This window comes from Pangasianodon hypophthalmus, chromosome 22 (genome assembly GCF_027358585.1).
Source record: "Pangasianodon hypophthalmus isolate fPanHyp1 chromosome 22, fPanHyp1.pri, whole genome shotgun sequence".
Classification (NCBI taxonomy): Eukaryota; Metazoa; Chordata; class Actinopteri; order Siluriformes; family Pangasiidae; genus Pangasianodon; species Pangasianodon hypophthalmus.
In genome coordinates, this window is record NC_069731.1 from 16,636,896 (window position 1) to 16,657,110 (window position 20,215).

The 20,215-nt window shown below is 38.3% G+C and overlaps 1 protein-coding gene across 1 annotated transcript in view; it reads left to right on the plus strand.

The window, feature by feature from the left end:
* Positions 1 to 20,215, plus strand: part of prex2 (phosphatidylinositol-3,4,5-trisphosphate-dependent Rac exchange factor 2) — a 116,582-nt gene that overhangs the window by 66,640 nt on the left and 29,727 nt on the right. The window contains exons 23-31 of the mRNA XM_026938048.3: positions 2,073 to 2,234; positions 5,720 to 5,942; positions 6,118 to 6,325; positions 12,094 to 12,273; positions 12,780 to 12,874; positions 13,249 to 13,331; positions 15,634 to 15,724; positions 17,502 to 17,630; positions 18,824 to 18,865. Of these exons, the coding sequence (XP_026793849.1) occupies positions 2,073 to 2,234; positions 5,720 to 5,942; positions 6,118 to 6,325; positions 12,094 to 12,273; positions 12,780 to 12,874; positions 13,249 to 13,331; positions 15,634 to 15,724; positions 17,502 to 17,630; positions 18,824 to 18,865 (1,213 nt within the window). The remainder of the gene's footprint in view (positions 1 to 2,072; positions 2,235 to 5,719; positions 5,943 to 6,117; positions 6,326 to 12,093; positions 12,274 to 12,779; positions 12,875 to 13,248; positions 13,332 to 15,633; positions 15,725 to 17,501; positions 17,631 to 18,823; positions 18,866 to 20,215) is intronic.

A 20,215-nucleotide genomic window follows, 5' to 3' on the forward strand; every position in this document is an offset into this window, starting at 1 on the left:
AACCAACCTGTTTGAGGAATCTTAATATAAAATACAAATTTATCTGAATATCCCATTCACAGATTTGTATTTAATTGTTTTGACACAAATGTCATTCATACAGAAACACTTATGTTATTGCCATAGTGTAACAACTAACATGTGATGTTAACTCATTTAGCATGCTGTTTTATGTCTTACGTATTATCATCCCTGCTGCTTCTAGTCAGTTTCTTGGCGGTTCTCCGTTTTGGACATGACTGTAGCTCGGAGCTCTATCGAAATTTTTCTTGGCGTCTCAAAGTTGCAGACAGGTGTGGGAAATCATACAAGTGCATTCTTTAATAACACCGCAGGGATTTTTGGCAGATGATTCTTGGAGGACAGGAAGTGAGATGAAGTGGCTGCCTGAATGGGGAATGTTTTTGGGATTCAAACAGGGCAATATTGTGTGCAAATGCGGGCTAACAGAAGGTTTATATGAAGCCTGTTTAAAGCTCAATACAAATCTATACAAGTCGAATGAAATCAAATCGAATCAAATCGAATCAAACTGTATCAAATCGAATCAAGTAGAGTCAACTCTAGCATAAAGGATTCTGTTGGAGCAGAGAGACAATTCTTGCCATTCCTCTGAATATTCCCCAAAAGAATGAGGGTATGATTTGTCATTTGTCAGTGTGACATTGGTAGCTTGGCATTTAAGGATTTGTCCTAGTGACCAAATCTCAGAAATGCCAGAGTTCAAATCTCAGGACTGCCAGAGAGTCATATTCAGGTCCATTGAGCAAACTTAAAGAAAATGTCATTTAAGCAAGTAGGCGGAAGATTATAGCCACCAGTTTAGCCACCGATGACATTGTTTGCTCAATAAAAAGTAGAATATGTCTGTATTAAATCTGTATACACAATTCAAATTGGAACCATAGGCTAGGGCTGTAGTCGAGACAGTCATTGTCAAGTCCAAGACAAGTCCAAGACCAGGACTGGGGATCAAGTCAAGACCAGGACTGGGGATCAAGTCAAGACCAAACCTTAAGGGGGTCAAGACCAAATCAAGATCATGTCCATATGAAAAATTGAGATAAAAAAAAAAAAACATGAAATCCTTTCCATAGCCAAGCCTTTACTTCAGCTAGTTGGCTTTATTCGTGCATTGCTCCAATGATTAAGGTTTCTTTTCAAACTTGCATGCATAAGGAAAAGATAACACAAACATTATTTTCCCGGCTGACACAATGACCATATTACAAAGAGACAATCCAAGTACAAATCCCAATAAGTCTAAGGAAGTCCATGTCAATACAGCCATACTACAGGCCTATTATTATCCAATTCACTTCTACATATACAGTAAGTCCATGTTTGAGGTACTGAACAACTCAAATGTGTGATGATTCAAATATGCACTTTGCACAATACTAAACTGGTATTTGTAAGCTCATAGCTCGATTACAAAACTGAAGAGGCAAAAATTGGACACCAAACTTGACCAGTTATATTTGGGATAAACAGAAAATGGTGTTTCATTTGTGCCTTAATCAGATGAGATTCTGCTTCAAGTCTGTATGGATAAAAGCATCTGCCAAATAGATAAATGTCTCAACTGAAAGTGCAGATGCAGAAGATGTTTGATGAGATGGGAACACAGCAGCCAGAGCCACTTAACCAGAGTTGCTGAGTAATGTTGTTCAGTAACACCTTTGCTCCTTTGTGGTGTGTTTAGTTTTCTGCATCTTATATCTTTATAATGAATTTCAGCTGAGTTGTCTTATAAAATGCTGAGGAAATCACAACGTTGAGAAAATACAGTATATGCAACTCTGCAAGTCTTAGCGCTATTGTGCTTTCTTGCCTTATTGCCTAAATCTGCCTGGGAAAAGTTCATATTTCCTTGGAAAATGTTAATATGTAACACTGTTGTGGATTGTTTGAGTTTGAGAGGCAGACTGGTTGTAAAATTCAAATTATTTTCTCAACAGTGGTCTGTAAGAAAAGCCCAGATCTCTCATAGCCCATACACAAAATATGTACAGTAGGCCTGTGTTATCTGACTGCGTTCTTTTTTCCTTTCTTCCTCTCTTCCTTTTCAGATCCTGGAGGCCTTGGCTCGGAACGACGAGCAGCTGGTGCAGACGTGCAGCCGGATAAACTCCAGCACAGAGCTTGTCCCAGAGGAGCTGCAGCTCAGGTTCAGCTCAATGTGTGCGGAGAGACTCGAGCACATCAACCGCCGCATCACCAACTACAGGAAGGTACAGAACACTATCCACATACTCATACCGAGAAGCTAGATCATTGAGGTTAATATCTTTTTTTCCAAGTCACTGTCAAGCTATTTGGCAACCTATCCATGTTCCGTGTGATGAAATATTATGGATTATGGTGTAGAAGTTACCAGGCACAGGTCTACATAAAGTGTGTGTAGGACTGGACATGTGTGTATGTTTGTGCAGATTTTTCTGTGAATGTAGACCTTGATAATGTCGCAGCCTATAAAGAATGTGCATAAGTAAATGCAAATCACTAAATACTAAATAGTGGCAATATAAAAAAAAACAGAGATAAGTAAGGAATAAAACACCACAGGACATGCTGTTATAGGAAATTAATCAATGACGGGGTGGTGATGTGGCTCTGCATGAAGAGGCATTACTGTTTGTTCCTCTTATTCCACAGCATTTTGCATGTGATTCCATTTTTTTAAATTACTGAACAACACATCATACTCTATTTTTATCCTTTTATGGTTGCATTTAATGTAGTGGAACATCCTGTGTTCCATCCTGTGGATTGTAATACTTACATACAACTTATATTATTGTAAACTGTTGTTCCCTCACCAGCTTCTCTTTCCCATGCTGCAAAAATTAAAGTTACAGCTTTACCTTTGACTGTTATGAAGCACTGACACTGGAGACTCCTTCAAAAACTTTACCATATTAATAAATAAATACATTTTAAAAAATATGTGGAGTGTTCACCATATACATAAGTTTCTGTGAATGAGTTGTTACTTTTAAAAAACAGTGCATCAGTGTAAATCTGTGATTTGCCTTACAGCTGGAACTACTATAAAAATTGACAAATCAGTTTCGAGAATGCAACAGAGCTGTGGTATAAGGTCACTTGAAAGTGAAAATGTTACATAATAAAATGTTAAATAATAATAAATAATCAGACCAAATAAGGAAACGAAATCAACTGACCTGAAGCTGTGACCATATAAAGAATGAAATGGATTGATTCCCGTGTCAGCTGGTGTTCACTACACCATCCTCCCTTCCTGAACCTGTCCACGCTGTTCCTGAACCCCAGCAGAAGCTGATTCACTCAGCGTAAAGGGAACCATCTGATTCTTCCCAGCTGTCTGTATTTGGAAAGATGGCATGTGTCAGACTGTGTTCTTTTTCTTTTCTTTTTTTTTTTGTTCTGCAATCTATTGACTGGTTATAAGTAGCAACTAATGTCCTGTCACTTTACATCATTTCCCTCCTGCAGCATGCTGGGAGGCCCCCTGTTTGCCAATGCCAGTTGATGAAGCAGGAAAGTGAGTGTCAGGGCCGTAGTTCATCTCCTGCATGTAAGATTGCAGTAAAAACGTCTGGAATGAACATGAAAAAATAATATACTGTATTACTGCAGAGATCATGGTCAGGCCATTTTGACCTGTGCTGAACAGCAGGAAATAAAAGTGCTGTGAAGTACAAGAATGAAACCTGAAGTAAAAGAATGAATCAGAATGAATCATTTGTGATGGCTGGTCTATTTCCTCCATCGCTTATTAGCTCTCTTTCCTGCGCACACCTACCATCAGGAGGACCACAGTCTGGGCCTTTTGGGCTCTTATTGGTAAAGTACATTTAAAAATGATGACCTAGGTTAGTGGAATAGAGTATTGGTATTACTCAGTTAATATTCATAGTGTTTATTAAATCTGATTTTTAATGATTAAATATTTTCAGCATGGATTAATTTGCATGCTCAGGCTGGTCAAAGTGTGAAAATTTTCACGGCAGTGGAAAACAAAGGGAGAGTTAGTATAATAAAGTATTAAACAGGTATCATGCAAGTGTTATTGCATCATAAAATATAAAAGCCAATCACATTCCTGTATGCAAATGAAGACCCTATGCAGCACAGCCTTGTCTGAACAGAGGGAGATTTTAACCCTTCTCCCCAGCTGCTTTTATGCAAAATGAATTAACACCTTCTGACCAATCAGAATTGAAAATTCAACATTATTTACAGCTGTATTTTTTTCTAGATTTCTTAATGAGGCTGAAAGTGTAGGCATTGTTTCTATGGCTTTTTCTATTGTCGACATTTATTTGTGTGCATTTATTATACAATATGGTCTTCAAAGTACTTTTTTGATGTGAAGTAATCTGAATTACGACTGGGATCGAGCTCCTATGGAAAGAGGTTACAGTTCCACATGACACTGCCACGTGTGCTGCTACCCGAGGCCGAGTTGCTATTCATAAAGTTCAAAGCGACGTTTCAAGTGCATTTTGGATCTGGTTTTGTTTGCACAGATCTCTGAATTTGCAAAATATGCAGCTCATCTGAGAGTCATTTCCTCAAAAGGAGCGTATTCCAATTCCAGTGTTTTGTTGACGAGTAATCGCAGAAATAAACGAAACTCCAGGCGTGACAGGGATGTGTTGAGCTGAAATTCTCATGTACAGCCTGTTGATTAAAGAAGCCTTAAGCAACCATGCTTTTATTTTCCGTATTATCTCAGTGCATAACTGTGAGATGGAAAATGAATCGTGTAGGTGCAGAGAACGGTTGTGCTGATTAATCAGTGGATTGTACATGTTCCAGAAATGTGTGTGTTGTTTGTTTGAAGGCCTTGTTTTGGCACTGAGTTGATTATCTATTATGTTGTTGCGGATAAATGAGTGTGTAGTCCACCAGCTGGAGTGCTGCTGATGGATGAGCCATGCATGTTATCAACAGAAATCACTACCCCACTGTTAGCAGTTGTGTTCTGAAGTAGCATTAGCTTTAACATCATTACAGCCATGCTTTTCCATGGCTGAAAGGTTTTAAATGTTAAAACTATGGTAAATGTAACGGAAAATGGCTGCTAGTTTTTGACTACACACAAAATTAGCTAGTAAAAGCTCCAGTGTGCTTGTAGTGCCTAACTGACTGGAGCTAGTTAGCTCATTCAGTGCGTGAGGAAAACAACCTAGCATATGATCTTTTAGCCATCGTGTTTTCACGACTGACAAAAAGTTACTACCAAACATAATCTAGCTTTGCTAACTTGATAGATTACGCTATTTATTTACAAGTAAGTAGAGTGATTCAGGTGTATTTTTCTTTCCAAGATGACTGCATGTTTGCTAAATGATAGCTCTTTGCTAGACTTTATTTGCGTGTTTTTGCATACCTGTGTGTTCCTGAGTGTTTGAGATTAGTGCGTGCTAATCTGCTAGCAACACTCATTCAACTGTCAGCCAGATCGTGCTTCAGTCCATGTGTGTAGTGCAGCAGGTGGTGGGATTCAGATCAAGTACAAGCACAAGCACACTCTATAGTTAAAGCATTATGGAGTTTGTCATCACATTGTGAAAGTCAAAAAAGAGTAGGATTTTGTGTCCTTTTCTGGAAAGGCAACTACGAATAAAAAATTAATATGCTGGACAGGATCTGTGTGTCCTGAGCGTCCGGGATAATTATTTGTCCATCCCGGAAATATTAACACTAACCCAATTTCCGCTCTCAGTTTTCCCGGGTGCTGAAAAACAGAGCCTGGCCTACATTCAAGCAAGCCAAAACCAAGGTGTCACCTCTCCACAGCAGCGATTTCTGCCCAACAAACTGCCACATTAACGTGATGGAGGTGTCCTACCCCAAGACCACAACATCTCTGGGAAGCGCTTTCGGTGTGCAGTTGGACAACAGGAAGAATTCCACGCTGGAGAAAGGGAATCACAGCGCAGAGCAGGGTGAGACGGGACACACTGGGGTTTGGAAATTAGGATTTAGACAATATATTTAGTCGAAGTAAATGTGTTTTTTTTCTATATATACACTGATAATCCAATTAAATACTGATTATAGTCAAGTTTAGAAAATTATACAATTTGACATTAATTAAAAAACTAATGTGTATGTTCTCAGGCAAGCTGAACCCCATGGTGCACGTGCAACACTGCATCACCAGCATGGCCGCTCCATCGGGACACAGTCTGGGCCGAACGGAGGGACACGGCCTGCGCTTCCTGCTGCGAGAGGAAGACCTGCTCACCGTCGACGCATACCACAAACTGCTCACCAAACTGAACACGGCAATGAAGGAGATGGAGTGCTACGCTGGACAGATTCATGAGTAAGTATAGTCTTCGGTTGTAGGATAATAGAAAAATAATAATGATTCATTTTGTAATTTACATGTAATGTAAAAAGTATACACACCCCTGTTAAAAAAAAAAAAAAAAGCTCATCTTTATCCAACCAGGTTATTGTAAGTTTTTTTTTTCTAAATATTTTTCAATTTGTTTTTGGTTGCTATATCACATTAAAGGTAGAAAAAGATCTGATTTATTTATTATTTGGTTTCATTTTGCGTTTCATCACAAAAAAAAAAAACAGTAATTTTAACGGGGGTGTGTAGCCTTTTTACATCCAATGTAGGTCATTGCTGTTTTTCATGCAGGATGTTTACTTAGAGAAACGAAAATGAAATTTGCACAATTTTCTGGTACTTTCCATTGGGTTTAAATCATCCTTGGTTCAAATCCAATTTCTTGCCTTTAGATTTAATTTTATGAGCTACTTGTTAAACAATCCAAGGGTGACTATTGTAATAAGGTTATTGTAAATGTTGTCTTGCAGAGGTTATGACAGATTCTGACAGATGGAAGATCTATCTATATATTGGTTCTATGTTAAAGCTGTTGTTCAGCCAAAAATATATAATTTGCACAATTTTGCTCTTTAAACTCAATGATGTCATGTGTCTGAAGCAGTAAAGCTGCAGAGCTAATGTTTTCTAACATATAAAGCTATACAAACCTTTTACAAGCAAACTATTTAAAAAAAATTAGGCACATCATTTAAATGTATACAATTATATTTGAGCTCTTTATTGTGTCTAGAGAGTATTTTCCCTCAGCGTTCCACTCATAGAGCCTATTTTTATTACAATTCTCATGAAATTCAATTTGACATTATTTATAAGCATAATAAATATGCTAATTCTGTCATGTTTTCCACCACTGTAACAAAATGAGAAAAATCACAGACCCCGTCCCCTGGATCCAACATCTTAGCTTTACTAAGGCGATTTCTGAAAACACTGAATTCATCCTCCCTTATTTTTCCTCATATCACGAGAAAATAACCCTCATGGTCTTGAAATTGCGATGTATAATGCAATCGCGATGCATCTAGCCGTAGGCAGTTCTTACACCAGACTAATTAGATCACACTCTCATCGCTGTCAGCTTTTACAAAATGTTCTGCAATTCAGTGGCCGTAATTATTACTGTTCTGTGCTTTAACACGGACTTGCAGTGTATAGCACTCACCCTTCAAAAGCTCATTAGCTCGACTCACATCGCTGCATTGATATTCATTCATGACTTGCTAATGATACAAACTGCTTTTAGTACCTGCTCCTCTAATAATCGGAAGGTTTTCAGCATTTTTTAGCGTGGACATGGAAACGTGTGTGTTTTCTCAGAATTGCTTGTAGTGGAGAAATTGAATTCAGTTAGATGGATATTTGTGTACTGAGAGTTCCAGGCTGATTCATTCAGGAATTTAAAGGAGTGGTTTGTTTTAGTTTGGGGATATGAGGCTACTGTATTTAACAAGTAAAAGGAATCTATCTCACCCAAAATCTTAGCAAATAAGGGTACTACACTGTACCATTCCTTATCGCTGGGGTGGTAAATGATACAAGGGTATATCATTCACCGCTTTACTTTAAAAACTAATTATGGTTTACTTATGATCCTTAAATCAATTTATCCACATTTTCATGTGAAAGATACAGAAGATACCTGAGGGTTATCACTCCAGTAACAAGAAAAGGTACAATTTAGTACTGTTTTTTTCTGAGAGTGTACTTCCATCCAGTTGTTCACTGATGTCACGCAGATGTGCTGATATACATAACTTCCATGGTAAAGCTGAACACTATAATGCTACCAGGACAGCCAGCTTGGACAGCTGGAATCACTTTTCTCCTTAACACACTTAGATTTCAGTCTCCAGGCCCTGCTGACCAAAAACCAAAGGTGAGATTGTATTAGAAAGCTGAAACGAAACATGGTTGATAATATAATTATAACTAGAAGCAGAGTTGCAATGTTCGAAAAATAGGCCAAAAAAATTGTATTCAGGCAACGTGACCGATTTGTAATATAATTCTCAAGCAACACAGTAATACAGAGTGACAATTATCCAATCAGCCAATCATGTGGCAGCAACGCAATACATAAAACCATCCAGATTCAGGTCAAAAGCTTTATTTAATGTTCAAAACAAAAATCAGAATGGGGAAAAATGTGATGCTGGGCAGAGTTTTCAGAAACTCCTGGGATTTTCATGCAAAACAATTTCTAGATACAGAATGGTGCAAAAAACAAACAAACAAACAAACAAACAAAAACATCCAATGAGTGACAGTTCTGTGGACAAAAACGCCTTGTTGATGAGAGAGCTCAGAGTAACCACTCTGTACAACCGTGGTGAGCAGAAAAGCATCTCAGAGTACACAACATAAGCTCAGGAGATATTTGAGTAAATTTTATTATTTCACCAAAATATTCCTTAGGGGCGTGTCTTAAACATTATATTCCATTAATCTGGCTGTATTATGTATTAGGACTACATTTGTGGTTTGTGTGTGTGTGTGTGTGTGTGTGTGTGTGTGTGTGTGTGTGAGTGTGTGAGTGTGTGTATTCCTGGCTCTGCGTGTGCGGTGATACTTCCTGACCCGGTCGTGCTGTTGATTGTTTCATTGTTTACGAGCATACTAATGCTGAACAGGAAGTAGGACACTATAAAGTCAGGACAAAAGAATAGGACAGAACTATAAATGTCACTCAGGCCAAACTAATTTACAGCAGGGTTACTGACCATCTAAACAAGCTTAATGAAAAGTTTCCGTTTCTCTTTTCCCTTCTCCCAGTCCTCATTAGGAAGCATATATTGTGCTGGTAAAGTTGTACATTTGTGTTGTTGATGTATTTGCAGTGATGGCAGTTAGAGCATGTGTTTATCTGAAGTTCAGTGTAATGGTGTGAGGGCCAGTGAGGGGTTAATGACTTTCCTCACAGTAATGAGTAGCTCTAGGCTGCTTACTCCATCAGTGTATCTGCCTCTGCTCTAAATTAAAATGGCTATCGACCTCCGCTGGATACAGGATCCATGGCCAAATGAAGTGCTCTGAAAATCAGAGAGAATGCAGCTCCATGTGAATGATTTAGTGATTTACAGCTATAGCGCTCTCTCTTCCTTCCTTTTTTTTGCCCTTTTCCTTAGGGACAAAAGGATATTTGTTCATGAAATCGCTTCTCAGCCTCTTAAATAAATGCTTTCTGACAATTCCTGAGGGACAGGATTAAAACATGTACATTTGAACTTTTAAACTTTTGTATCTGACCCTCGAATGGAGTGCATACGGCTGACGTACTGTGTATACGCGGTTCCCCTCGTGACCCTACTGCCTTCAAAACGTGTCCTGACGAGTTTTATTTATTTATTTATTCATTTATTCATCTCATTACTGTGCATTGCATTTTATTACTTGTCCAGTGTTTTATGTTCTTTGCATTCCAGCCTTTCTCTTCTTAACAATGTATCATTCACCTTTAGTTTCTAAGTCTTTCAAGTCTTTATCTCTTTGCCTATTTTAGTGTTCTTGTGATACCATAATCGCATTAGGTACCGCGATAACAGTTTGGAAAGAAATCCTGAAAAACGTGTAATGAAAAATCAATAACTGAAACCACGTAATGGCATCTGAATGTCTGGTCCAGATCATTTTTAATGAATAAGTAATGTGAAATTTTAATGAGGCGTTATAAGCAAACACGAAAATGTGGCTCATACGGAAAATAAAAGCGTGATCGGATTTCAGTAACAGCAAAGGGAAGAATCAAATATAACTGAGCAAAAAATAAACAATCAAACAATCAGTCAAACAAACAATCAAACAAGGAAACAATCAAACAAGCAATCAAACAAACATGCATTCAATCAAACAAACTGTCAAACAAGCAAGCAATCAAACAAACAGTCAAACAAGCAATCAAACAAGAAGACATCAGTCAGTCAAACAAGGGAACAAACAGTCAAACAAACAGTCAAACAAGCAATCAAACAATCAAACAAGCAATCAAACAAATAGTCAAACAAGCAATCAAACAAGGAAACGATCAATCAACCAAACAAGGAAACAAACAGCCAAACAAACAGTCAAACAAGGAAACCATCAAACAATGAAACAATCAATCAAACAAGCAATCAATCAATCAAACAATTAATGAATAAATAAACAACAAGAAACAAGATAAAAAAACAAAGAAATAATCAATCACTCAAACAAACAAATCAATCAAACACGCAAAAAACAAGCAAAAAGCATCAAAAAGATAAAAGCAATCTAACAATCAATCAGAAAATCAAACAACAAGCAAACAAGTGAGCAATCAAACAAACAAACAAGTGAACAGATGCAGTCAAATGCACAGGCTCCAATTAAATCCAAAACTCCATCCCTTTGGTTGGATCTTTGCGTTACAGTTGGTCAAATAAGAAGCTGGTTGTTGTCTCCTCCATCGAGCCTCAGCCTCGGTCGGGTCTGCATGGTCGCGGCTCGGTCACGTGCTACCAGTTGAAGCTGCTTGTTCTGGCACTCGGTCTCAGTTTGATGAGATGCCACAGACAAACCTCAGTCTGAAGAGCTCTTAGCTGGATGATCTTCCACATGTGTGTCTGCTTACACACACACACACCCACACACACACCCACACACACACATATTTCTGTTTACCTCCTGAATGGACTTTGGTTTGCTGCATGACGTAATGGAAAAATGTATGCATGGAACGAGAAAACAGTTTAAACGCAGAAGTTGAACAAGATGTGAGGAGTGGAATGTGTTAGTATCTGGAAGACCGCGCTCGCACACTGAAGTGTTGACTCACTGAAAACAGGACTTAAACACACACACACACACACACACACACACATGTATTCAAGCAAGTGCTGGAATCAAAAAAAGAAAAAGACTTTGAGACCTGGTGAATTTCCTTCTGCAGACGTGTGCCCGGGGGTCAGATTTGTGAGTGTTGACACAGCTGCTTGTGTGTGTATGATGTTATTAATATTTTGAGGACCTCCAGCCTCCTGAAGTCGAGGTGCAGAAGCCAAACATAAACAGGCTCTCATTTTGTTTGGCCACAGCCCTCGTTCTGCACACACTCCCACTCCAAACACACATCATGAGGACATTAGTGCGCTGGCTCGTCTTCCAGAAATATAGCTTTTATAGGGTGCTTGTGGTGTGTGTGTGTGTGTGTGTGACATGATATGTCTAACACAATATACCAGCATTCATACAGTGTGATATAATGTGTCCTTAACCACATGAACATAAACATAATCTTGACCTTTTGTGGATTTTTGCTGAAAAAACCCCACACACCTGCTACAAATTTATATGATTTTGAAAAACAAAGTAATGTGCAAAACTTGCCAAACATCTTTCTTTCTTTTTTCCTTTCTTTCTTTTACTTTTTCTTTCACTCTTCCTCACACTTTCTTTCTCAGTTTCTTTCTTCTTTCTCACATTCTTTCTTGTTTTCTTTCTTTGCATTTTCTCTCATTTTTTTCTCTCGTTCTTTCATTCTTTCTGTTTTTCTTTCAGCCTTTTGGCCTTTGATTCTTCCTCTGTCGCTTTTTGTTGTTGTCTCTCTTTCTCTTTTTCATTGTGAGAAATATTTCTTGGAAATATGTTAAATCAATAAAATAAAATAATCTTAAAAAGCAAATGTCTTACACACACACACACAAACAAAACAATCCTCAATAACATTTCTCTCTCTCTCGCTCTCTCTCTCTCTCTCTCTCTCTGTCGCTCAGTTTGCTGTCGTCCATCACGCACCCCAGCAGCCCTGAGGCGAAGCCATCTGAGAGCTTCATCTCGGCTGAGAGCGAGTGTGAGCGAGCCGAGCGGAACGGGAAACGAGTGTGTTTCAACGTGGCAGGAGACGAGCAGGAGGACTCGGGTCATGACACCATCAGCAACCGAGACTCCTACAGGTCCCATGCGCACACACACACACAGACACACACACACACACACAATGCTGAATACTAAAGCACCCAATATGATTACAGCTTTAATGTTAAACATTTACATTACATGTACTTTCTTGTGACTTTGTGATTTTACGTTTTAGGATGTTTGTTATCTGAAAATAACTTCTGGGGTGGTAACAGTAACTTATCAAGCTGCATTGCATCATTGATTATTTTTCTATAACAGCACACCTTTAATTGTCCCTATACTTATATTACTCTACTTGCTATATTACTTGCCATGGCAAATTACTGTCCTTGTTTAACTGTGTTTATCTGAAAATATTCACATTTTTTTCAGAAATTTTTTTATGTTCTGATATTTGCAAGTTTGATCGTACAAATGCGCCAAATCGATGAACCTGGAAACTGCTGTTAGAATTTGCACTCGTCTGTTTTACGAGGAACAAATGCTAACAGAAGTAACACACTGATGAAGCTGTAACATATTGCGTTTGTCGTTGCAGTGACTGTAACAGTAATAGGAACTCCATCGCATCCTTCACCAGCATCTGCAGCAGCCACTGCAGCTCCTACGTCCACAGTGACGAGATGGACTCCGGTAACACACACACACACACACGGCTTCCTATACTACAGAACCTACTACTATTGTATTTTAATATAACATATTATTTGATTAGTGTGTTTATCCTGCTCTGATCGTCTCTGTGCTCTTCGAGTGTGTGATGCTCAGCCACTCCTCTGACAGCTGAATTAGAACACTGCCAAAGTGCAGTCTGTGTCAAGTTGATAGCCATTACATGCTAATTGCTAAGCAGTGGCCATGAAAGAGCAACACTGCTCTCACGCCGCGGCCGTTCTGCTTCATTAGAGTAATAGAGCCTCTGTTGTCTGTCTCTGTGGCCTAATGAACCCCTCTCATTTTCTCTCTGTCTGTGTCTCTCTCACACACACACACACACACACACACAGGAGACGAGATGCCTGCCAGCATGTGGATATCTCCTGACAAGCAGAAGAAGCTCCACGGCTTCCTGGAGCATCTGTTCAGCCAGGTGTGTATGCTTCTGGAACACATACATACACACACATACACGCACACACACACATGCCTGGACCCTATTTTCTGTGATATATACATACAGAACGGGCAGTGTGTGGATGCCAAACGTCTTCTTGTGGAAAAAAAAACGTCTCTTATTAAGCAGGTATCAAGATTGAATTTGATATATACAGTAGAAGATGTATAGAATGTATAGAATTTGATTGAAAGCATAAACAATCACAAACAGCTGCTCGTCCTGCATTAAAGTGGAAAGTGCTGTCTGCCCTCTTCCGCATACACGAACTCACAGGAGCCCACGATTGGCTAGTGTTGCTGTGATTTGCAAATTGGAACATTTTGGATTTCAGTTCCCTTTCCCTTTGTCTCACGGTTCCTATGACAACAACTGCCATGGGTCTATATTTTTGCTTTTCTGTTTTGGTCCCGTCTCCATCCCCATGTTATTTGCCTGTTCTCAGCTCTTTTTAGTTTAATCTGTGTATTTCCATCCTTTGTCTGTTCTCGTTTCCTAGTTCAAATTTCCATGTACTCTGTTTCTTTTTACAGTCCAAGCCTGTGTTAAGGTTTTAGAGCTTATATATGTCTTCAATAAGGGGGCATGGTGGCTTAGTGCTTAGCATTGTTGCCTTGCACCTCCAGGGTTGGGGGTTCAAATCCCACCTCCACCCTGCGTGCATTGGGGGTTGCCACCGGCTGCTCCGGTTTCCTCCCCCAGTCCAAAGACTGATTGGCATTTCCAAATTATCCGTAGTGTGTGAATGGGTGCATGCGATTGTTCCCTGCAATAGGGTGGCACCCCATCCAGGGTGTCCCCCGCCTTGTGCCCTGAGTCCCCTGGGATATGCTCCATGCTACCCCGCAAACCTGTGTAGGATAAGCGGTACAGAGAATGGATGGATGGGATGGATATGTCTTCAATAACCCTTTGTAACAATGACATAGATTATATCTGCCCTAACAAAACCCATGCTGAATTTATGAACTTGCGTACTCCCTTATCTTGCCATACGTTACATTGGAGATTTTTGTTTTTACATTCAGTACTTTGTCATGGGCCACAGCTCTGGCATGGCTCAGTGACATTTGAGACACTACTACCCTACAAACATCAGGTACTAGATACTCAAGTACATAGTGTGTGGTGTTGTAGATGCAGCTAGTGTCTCTGCTTACCAGCTAGGTTTCCTTATTCCTGAACAGCAGTTCTTAACATGGTTTGACACCTCCCATTTTTAGGTCCACCTGTATCTACATCTATAACAATGAAGAGGAGTAACTAATTTGTGGATGAACAAAAGCTACACCTTTCTGGGCACAGTTCCTGTTATGATATTTGGTGTGTCCATTATGTAGTGGATAAAAGCTTATTATAAGGTGGAATTCATTCCCTTTATGCAGTGTAAGGAGGCAGCACAGCGTTGAATGGGGCTGTTTCTTAAAATTTGGGGGCCCAAAGTGATAACTTATTGCTCCTGAAAAAAATGACCATTAGACCCTTAGCATGGTGAATCATTTCTTCATTGGCTGTGATCATCTGAGTTGCTATAGTTCTGAATATGTGATTGACGCTGTATGTGATTGATGCTTTGACCACAAAGTCGAAGTAGTAATGAGCTAGTAATAATGAGCTAGCAACTTACCATGTCCTAACACAGCTTTAGATACTAGCTAGCTTCTTGCAGAAGCAAGAAAGTGGACAACTTGACTAAATCTTATTAAATTAGCATTGATTTCTTACCGGTGTTTTGGCTTCTGTTCTGCTTTTTTCTTGTTGTGTTTTTCTCACCCAAGATAGATATGAATGCTTCATGATCACGCTTCTCCGTTAACTTCTGATGTTAGTTACTCAATTTAGTTGTGTAAATTGCACTTTAAATTCTTTTCACAACACAAGGGGGCAACCAGGACTGCCTTTTCAGCAAATGATAGTAGCGTGTACTTTTTTGTATAGCTATTGTAAAAATCATGAGTCCCCCTGGTGGCCTAGCGGTTTTAAGAGACCAGTTCTACTGCTTATAGCAAGAAACAGCCCTGGTGGTGAAGCACGTAGTGCTTTTACCTTACAGATCGAGGGTCAGAGATTCGGTCCTAAACCCTGGTTAATGTCCTCGCAGTGTTTCACGTTATCTCCGGCTTCCTCCCTAAACCAAAGCCTTTCAGTGCTCAATATTTTCGTACGTAATTCCATACAGATTTGGATCCACCGCAACCCTGAGCAGGATAAAGTGCCTACTAAAGGTGATATAAAGTGTATAAAGTGACAATAATGATGATGATGATGTGTTCTGCAGGTGGAGTCTATCACGAGCATCCTGAAGGGGGCGACAGTGGCTCGGGCCTTTGAACAGACAAAGTGTTTCACACCAGGTCGGAGCCTACAAGGTAAAAAAAAAAAAAAAAAAATTCAAATTATTCTCTCTCTCTCTCTCTCTCTTTCTGTGAAATTATTGTTCAAAAGTTGTTCCTTTGCTATGGAGAATTTGGACATTTGATCAGTTTTCTTTGCTCCTCAGTGGGATTGTTAAGGTTGGATATATTCATGTGGTTGGTTCGTTCCCAGATTCGCACAGTCCACTGTTCAGCACTGAAACTTTGGGACTTTGGGAATTTGGGACTTATTCTCTTCCTGTGAAGTGTTTTTTTTTTTTGTTTGTTTTGAGAAAGAGAGAGAGAGAAGCCATTTTTAAATATAATTTTGTGCAGTATTCAGATTGAGTACACTGGACCAAATGTCTCAACTTCCTTTCAAGTTCAGAGGATGCAGAATGTACTGTAAATCCTGCACTTCCTGCACTTTCTGCATTCCAGAAAAGATTTTGGCTGAGATAGATTTCCACAACATCCCCATAGACTTGTTAGTAAGACTATTTTCATAGAAAATATCATTTGGGTTGCACTAAAGCCAAAACTTTTGGACATGATTGTTTGTGTGTGTGGCCCATCTAGCTCCCAGTTTTCCCTAATCCCTCTCAGGACGAGAGGAGCAGATTAGCGAATAATCCCCGTTGTTTCGATTTCCTAATCCCCTGCATGCTGAAGTCACTTTCACGCCTGAGTCTCAGAGCCACCAGTGTGTGTGGCATAGTTTTTGTGTGCCTGAAGGGGCTTAAATATAGTATGAAAGAATAGATTTTAAATGTGTGTGTGTGTGTGTGTGTGTTTGGACAAGAGAGCTGACATTATAAGTATTCTGCCTATAGAATTAAAATAAGTTAGTATACAATATGTACTTAAATCCAGATGTTTCAACACTGTTTAGCGTCTCAGCCATAAACCCTTAGTTTCTACGAGACAATTTCATTTAAATCCCTAAATAATTTCTAAATAAGGACTGTGGTCATATTTATGTGCGTTTCCTGCTGAGTTAGACGTTTTACAGGAGCTGATTATGGAAATGACTGCTGTGTGAGAAACACAGTGGGGTTCTATTAGTTCTTTGTGGTTTGTAATGATTTCTAAAGGTTAGTGCTGGTGTGTCTATATATATATATATATATATATATATATATATATATATATATATATATATATATATATATATATATACATATGCCAGCACTAACCTTTAGAAATAGAGTAGTAGAAAGTAGAATCTTGGCTATTTTAAACCACTAGATACGTAAATTAGGGCAACTTCCACTAGAAAACATGAACTCAGCAGGGCTAAGAGTTTTATTTTTTATTTATAATTATGTGTTTCATTTGGGCAGATCCAGTAATCATAGCAGGGGAAATCACAGGCATATCCATTTTCATAAGTCAAGTACACAGGCACAGGTAAAAAGCAATGAGAACTAGGAACAGTAAGGTCAGAAATGCACAATATCAGTTGGCAAGACTTCGCGATAAGACATAGACACATCAGGTAGACAAAATTAATAGGGGTGCTCATATAAAACAGGTGAAAATAATCAAGAAATAATCCAGTGACAGGATGGGCGGTCCTAAACAGAAAACAAAAGTACACGACACTTGTCGTCATGGAAACCAAGATGCAAAGGGGGTAATTTGTGTGTTTGTGTGTAATATCACAGCACCACAGCTTTATATTCTTGTGAATAATTTTCAATTACTTGTATTTCCCCTGCCACCTGGCAATAGGAAAGAATGCCAAAAGTAATTTGCGTGTGTGTGTGTGTGTGTGTGTGTGTTTGAAAAGACTTTCACCAGGACATGGAGCCCAAAGTCAACTGCACCAAGAAACTGCGGCTTCACATTAAACAAGACCCATGGAACCTCCCAAGCAGCGTTCAGGCTCTCACACACACCATCAGCAAGTTTGTAGAAGGTCAGACTGCAATTTTTGTGGCTTTCCCTCGCTCAGACACACAAACACACACACACACACATACACACACACTCACACACAAATGTACTTTTCAGATCTCCACACTCTTACTTACTGTACAGGGGAAGGTTGCTGTTTTATTGTGCTCACAAAGAACTCGCATCACAGTGTGTGTGTGTGTGTGTGTGTGATGAACTGGGGTTAGTATTGCACTCAAAAACCCCAAGCCAGTTGTTGGCCAACTGAAAGGCACTACTAGATTACAGCTTTCCTCTTTTTCTTTATGTATGTGTGTGAGTGTGAGTGTGTATGTGTGTGTGTGTGTATGTGTGCGTGTGTGCACCAGGGCCTTCAGAACAAATTCTGTTGCTGTAGATTTTCTGTTTTTCTCTTTTAAATAAATCTATTAAACCAAATTTTCTAAACTATTTCTAAATGTAGCTTGATGTAGGAAAATGCATGGTATTATTTTAATTATGTATACATTTTCTAATTAAATATTAAAATTTGTCTTAAAAGTGATATAAGATAAGATAATTACACATATTTTGACGTGTAAAAAAGATTCACGTCTTTGTTGAACTCGTAATCAGGCTTGACAGTGTGTGACATCATCATAAACAAAAATGTTGTAGTTGTAAATGTAATGTAAAGATTCAGCTCTACACGTGTTTATCAAACATTCCCAATCACTTTCTAGTACTGTCTAGCTTTTTGTGTCTGGATACTCTTAATGCGATATGTGTGTGTGTGTGTGTGTGTGTGTGTGTGTTTCCATAGAAAAGACTCATTTCCAAGAAAGTGAATAGTATCTCAGATCCGTTGTCTTAAAATTAAAGAAATGAACACACAACAATCAAGGTGGAATCAAACTAAATATCAGAGCCATTACTGACACTACTGTGGGTAAAAATATTTTAAATGAACAAAAATTTCATTAAAAAAAAGTTCGTAATGGAGGTCAAACAGACTTGTGTATGTTTAAATGTGTTCAAGTATAATCTTTTATTAAGTAATTAAACATCAATTGAAAGAAATTCGACAGCTCTAGACTATACATGTGGCTTTGGAAAGGAGAACTGAATTCGCCCTCTTCTACAAAGCAATAAATAACTGAGGTTAATAAGTTAACCTTTAAAATGTCACTATAGGAATAAAGCAATTGATTTCATTTTATATTTTTTTTGTTTCAGAGGTCAAAACAAGACTGCTGTTGGTGTTACTCCAGTATACAGGTACGTGTCATTACATTTATATTGATTCGTTTAATAGCTGCTTTTACAGCTGAGGCAGAATTCTATTCAAGCGGCAATCGAGGGTTAAATTTCACACTCAAGGAATCTTAATTTCTGAGCTTCCACACTCCCTTAGCTTACCCTGTAGGACGTAGAATTAGTTCAACCGCATTATTCAATCATTTACAGAGCAAGAGAAAGAATTGGAGTGAGAAGAAATGTAGAAATATGTTTTCATTTTTGTTTGTTTGTCTGCTACTGTCTTCATTTTTTAATTTTACACACAACTACACTTACATGCCGCCAATCCAAAAGAAATTTCAATCCGGTTTATCTGTTAAGTAAGGAATGAAAGATGACAGAAGTGTTGTTATAGGAAAATAATCAGTGATGGTGTGGTGTGATGTGGCTCGATGTGAAGCAGAGTTACTGATACCACCGTAAAGTTGATTATTTTCCAATATCTGCACATTGTGAAGTAAAAATTCCTTTTACACCACAGCACTTTGCAAATGATTGCAATTTTGATTTGTTAAACAATGCTATGTTGTACATTTTATCCATTTAAAGTTACATTAAATGCTGGGTGCTATGACATGATTTAATGTCGATATCATGATAAAGTACTAAAACTACTGTCACAGTATGCTTTTCTGTGATATTCTGTGATATTGTGATATTAATATCTTTAATTATTTTTTAATAATTACATACTGACTTTTTACAATTTTAAAATTTTGCCCTTTTTACAGATTTTTTTCTTTTTCAGTGTTAAATATTTTAATAATTTTTTATATATAATTTTTAAATACAAAAAATACAGACGAAATTATTTTTTAAGTATCGTCAAACGGTTATTTTTAATATAACTACTATTTTGCTGTCCATTTGTTAGCAAACCCATTTATCATGACACATATCACATATTAAAAAATGTCTCTGAGAATCGTGATATAATCCCTCATAAGCCTCTCTTTTTTTCTCTCTTGTGAAGATAATAACGCAAAAAAACCCAAAACCTGCAGCTTATTTTGTCAGGAACGGCTTTACTTCTGACTGTTACAAAGCACTGGGACTGACACTGGAGACTCCTTCCATCAAAAGATATAACATTTAACATTTCCCCAATAAAAAATAGTTTTAACAAGTTCAGGGTTGAAGTCAGGATGCATTTGTTTGATATGAGAGCACTCCAAGCTCTTAATCCCACTGAGGAAAAAAATTCCATAATAAAAACTTGAGCATTATCTGAGGTTACATGCGCGAGTGAGAAGATGCATGAAAATTAGTTTCAAAAGCATCGATTACAGCGTATTTTACAGCGTCTAATAAATTCCTGTGAGTTTTTAA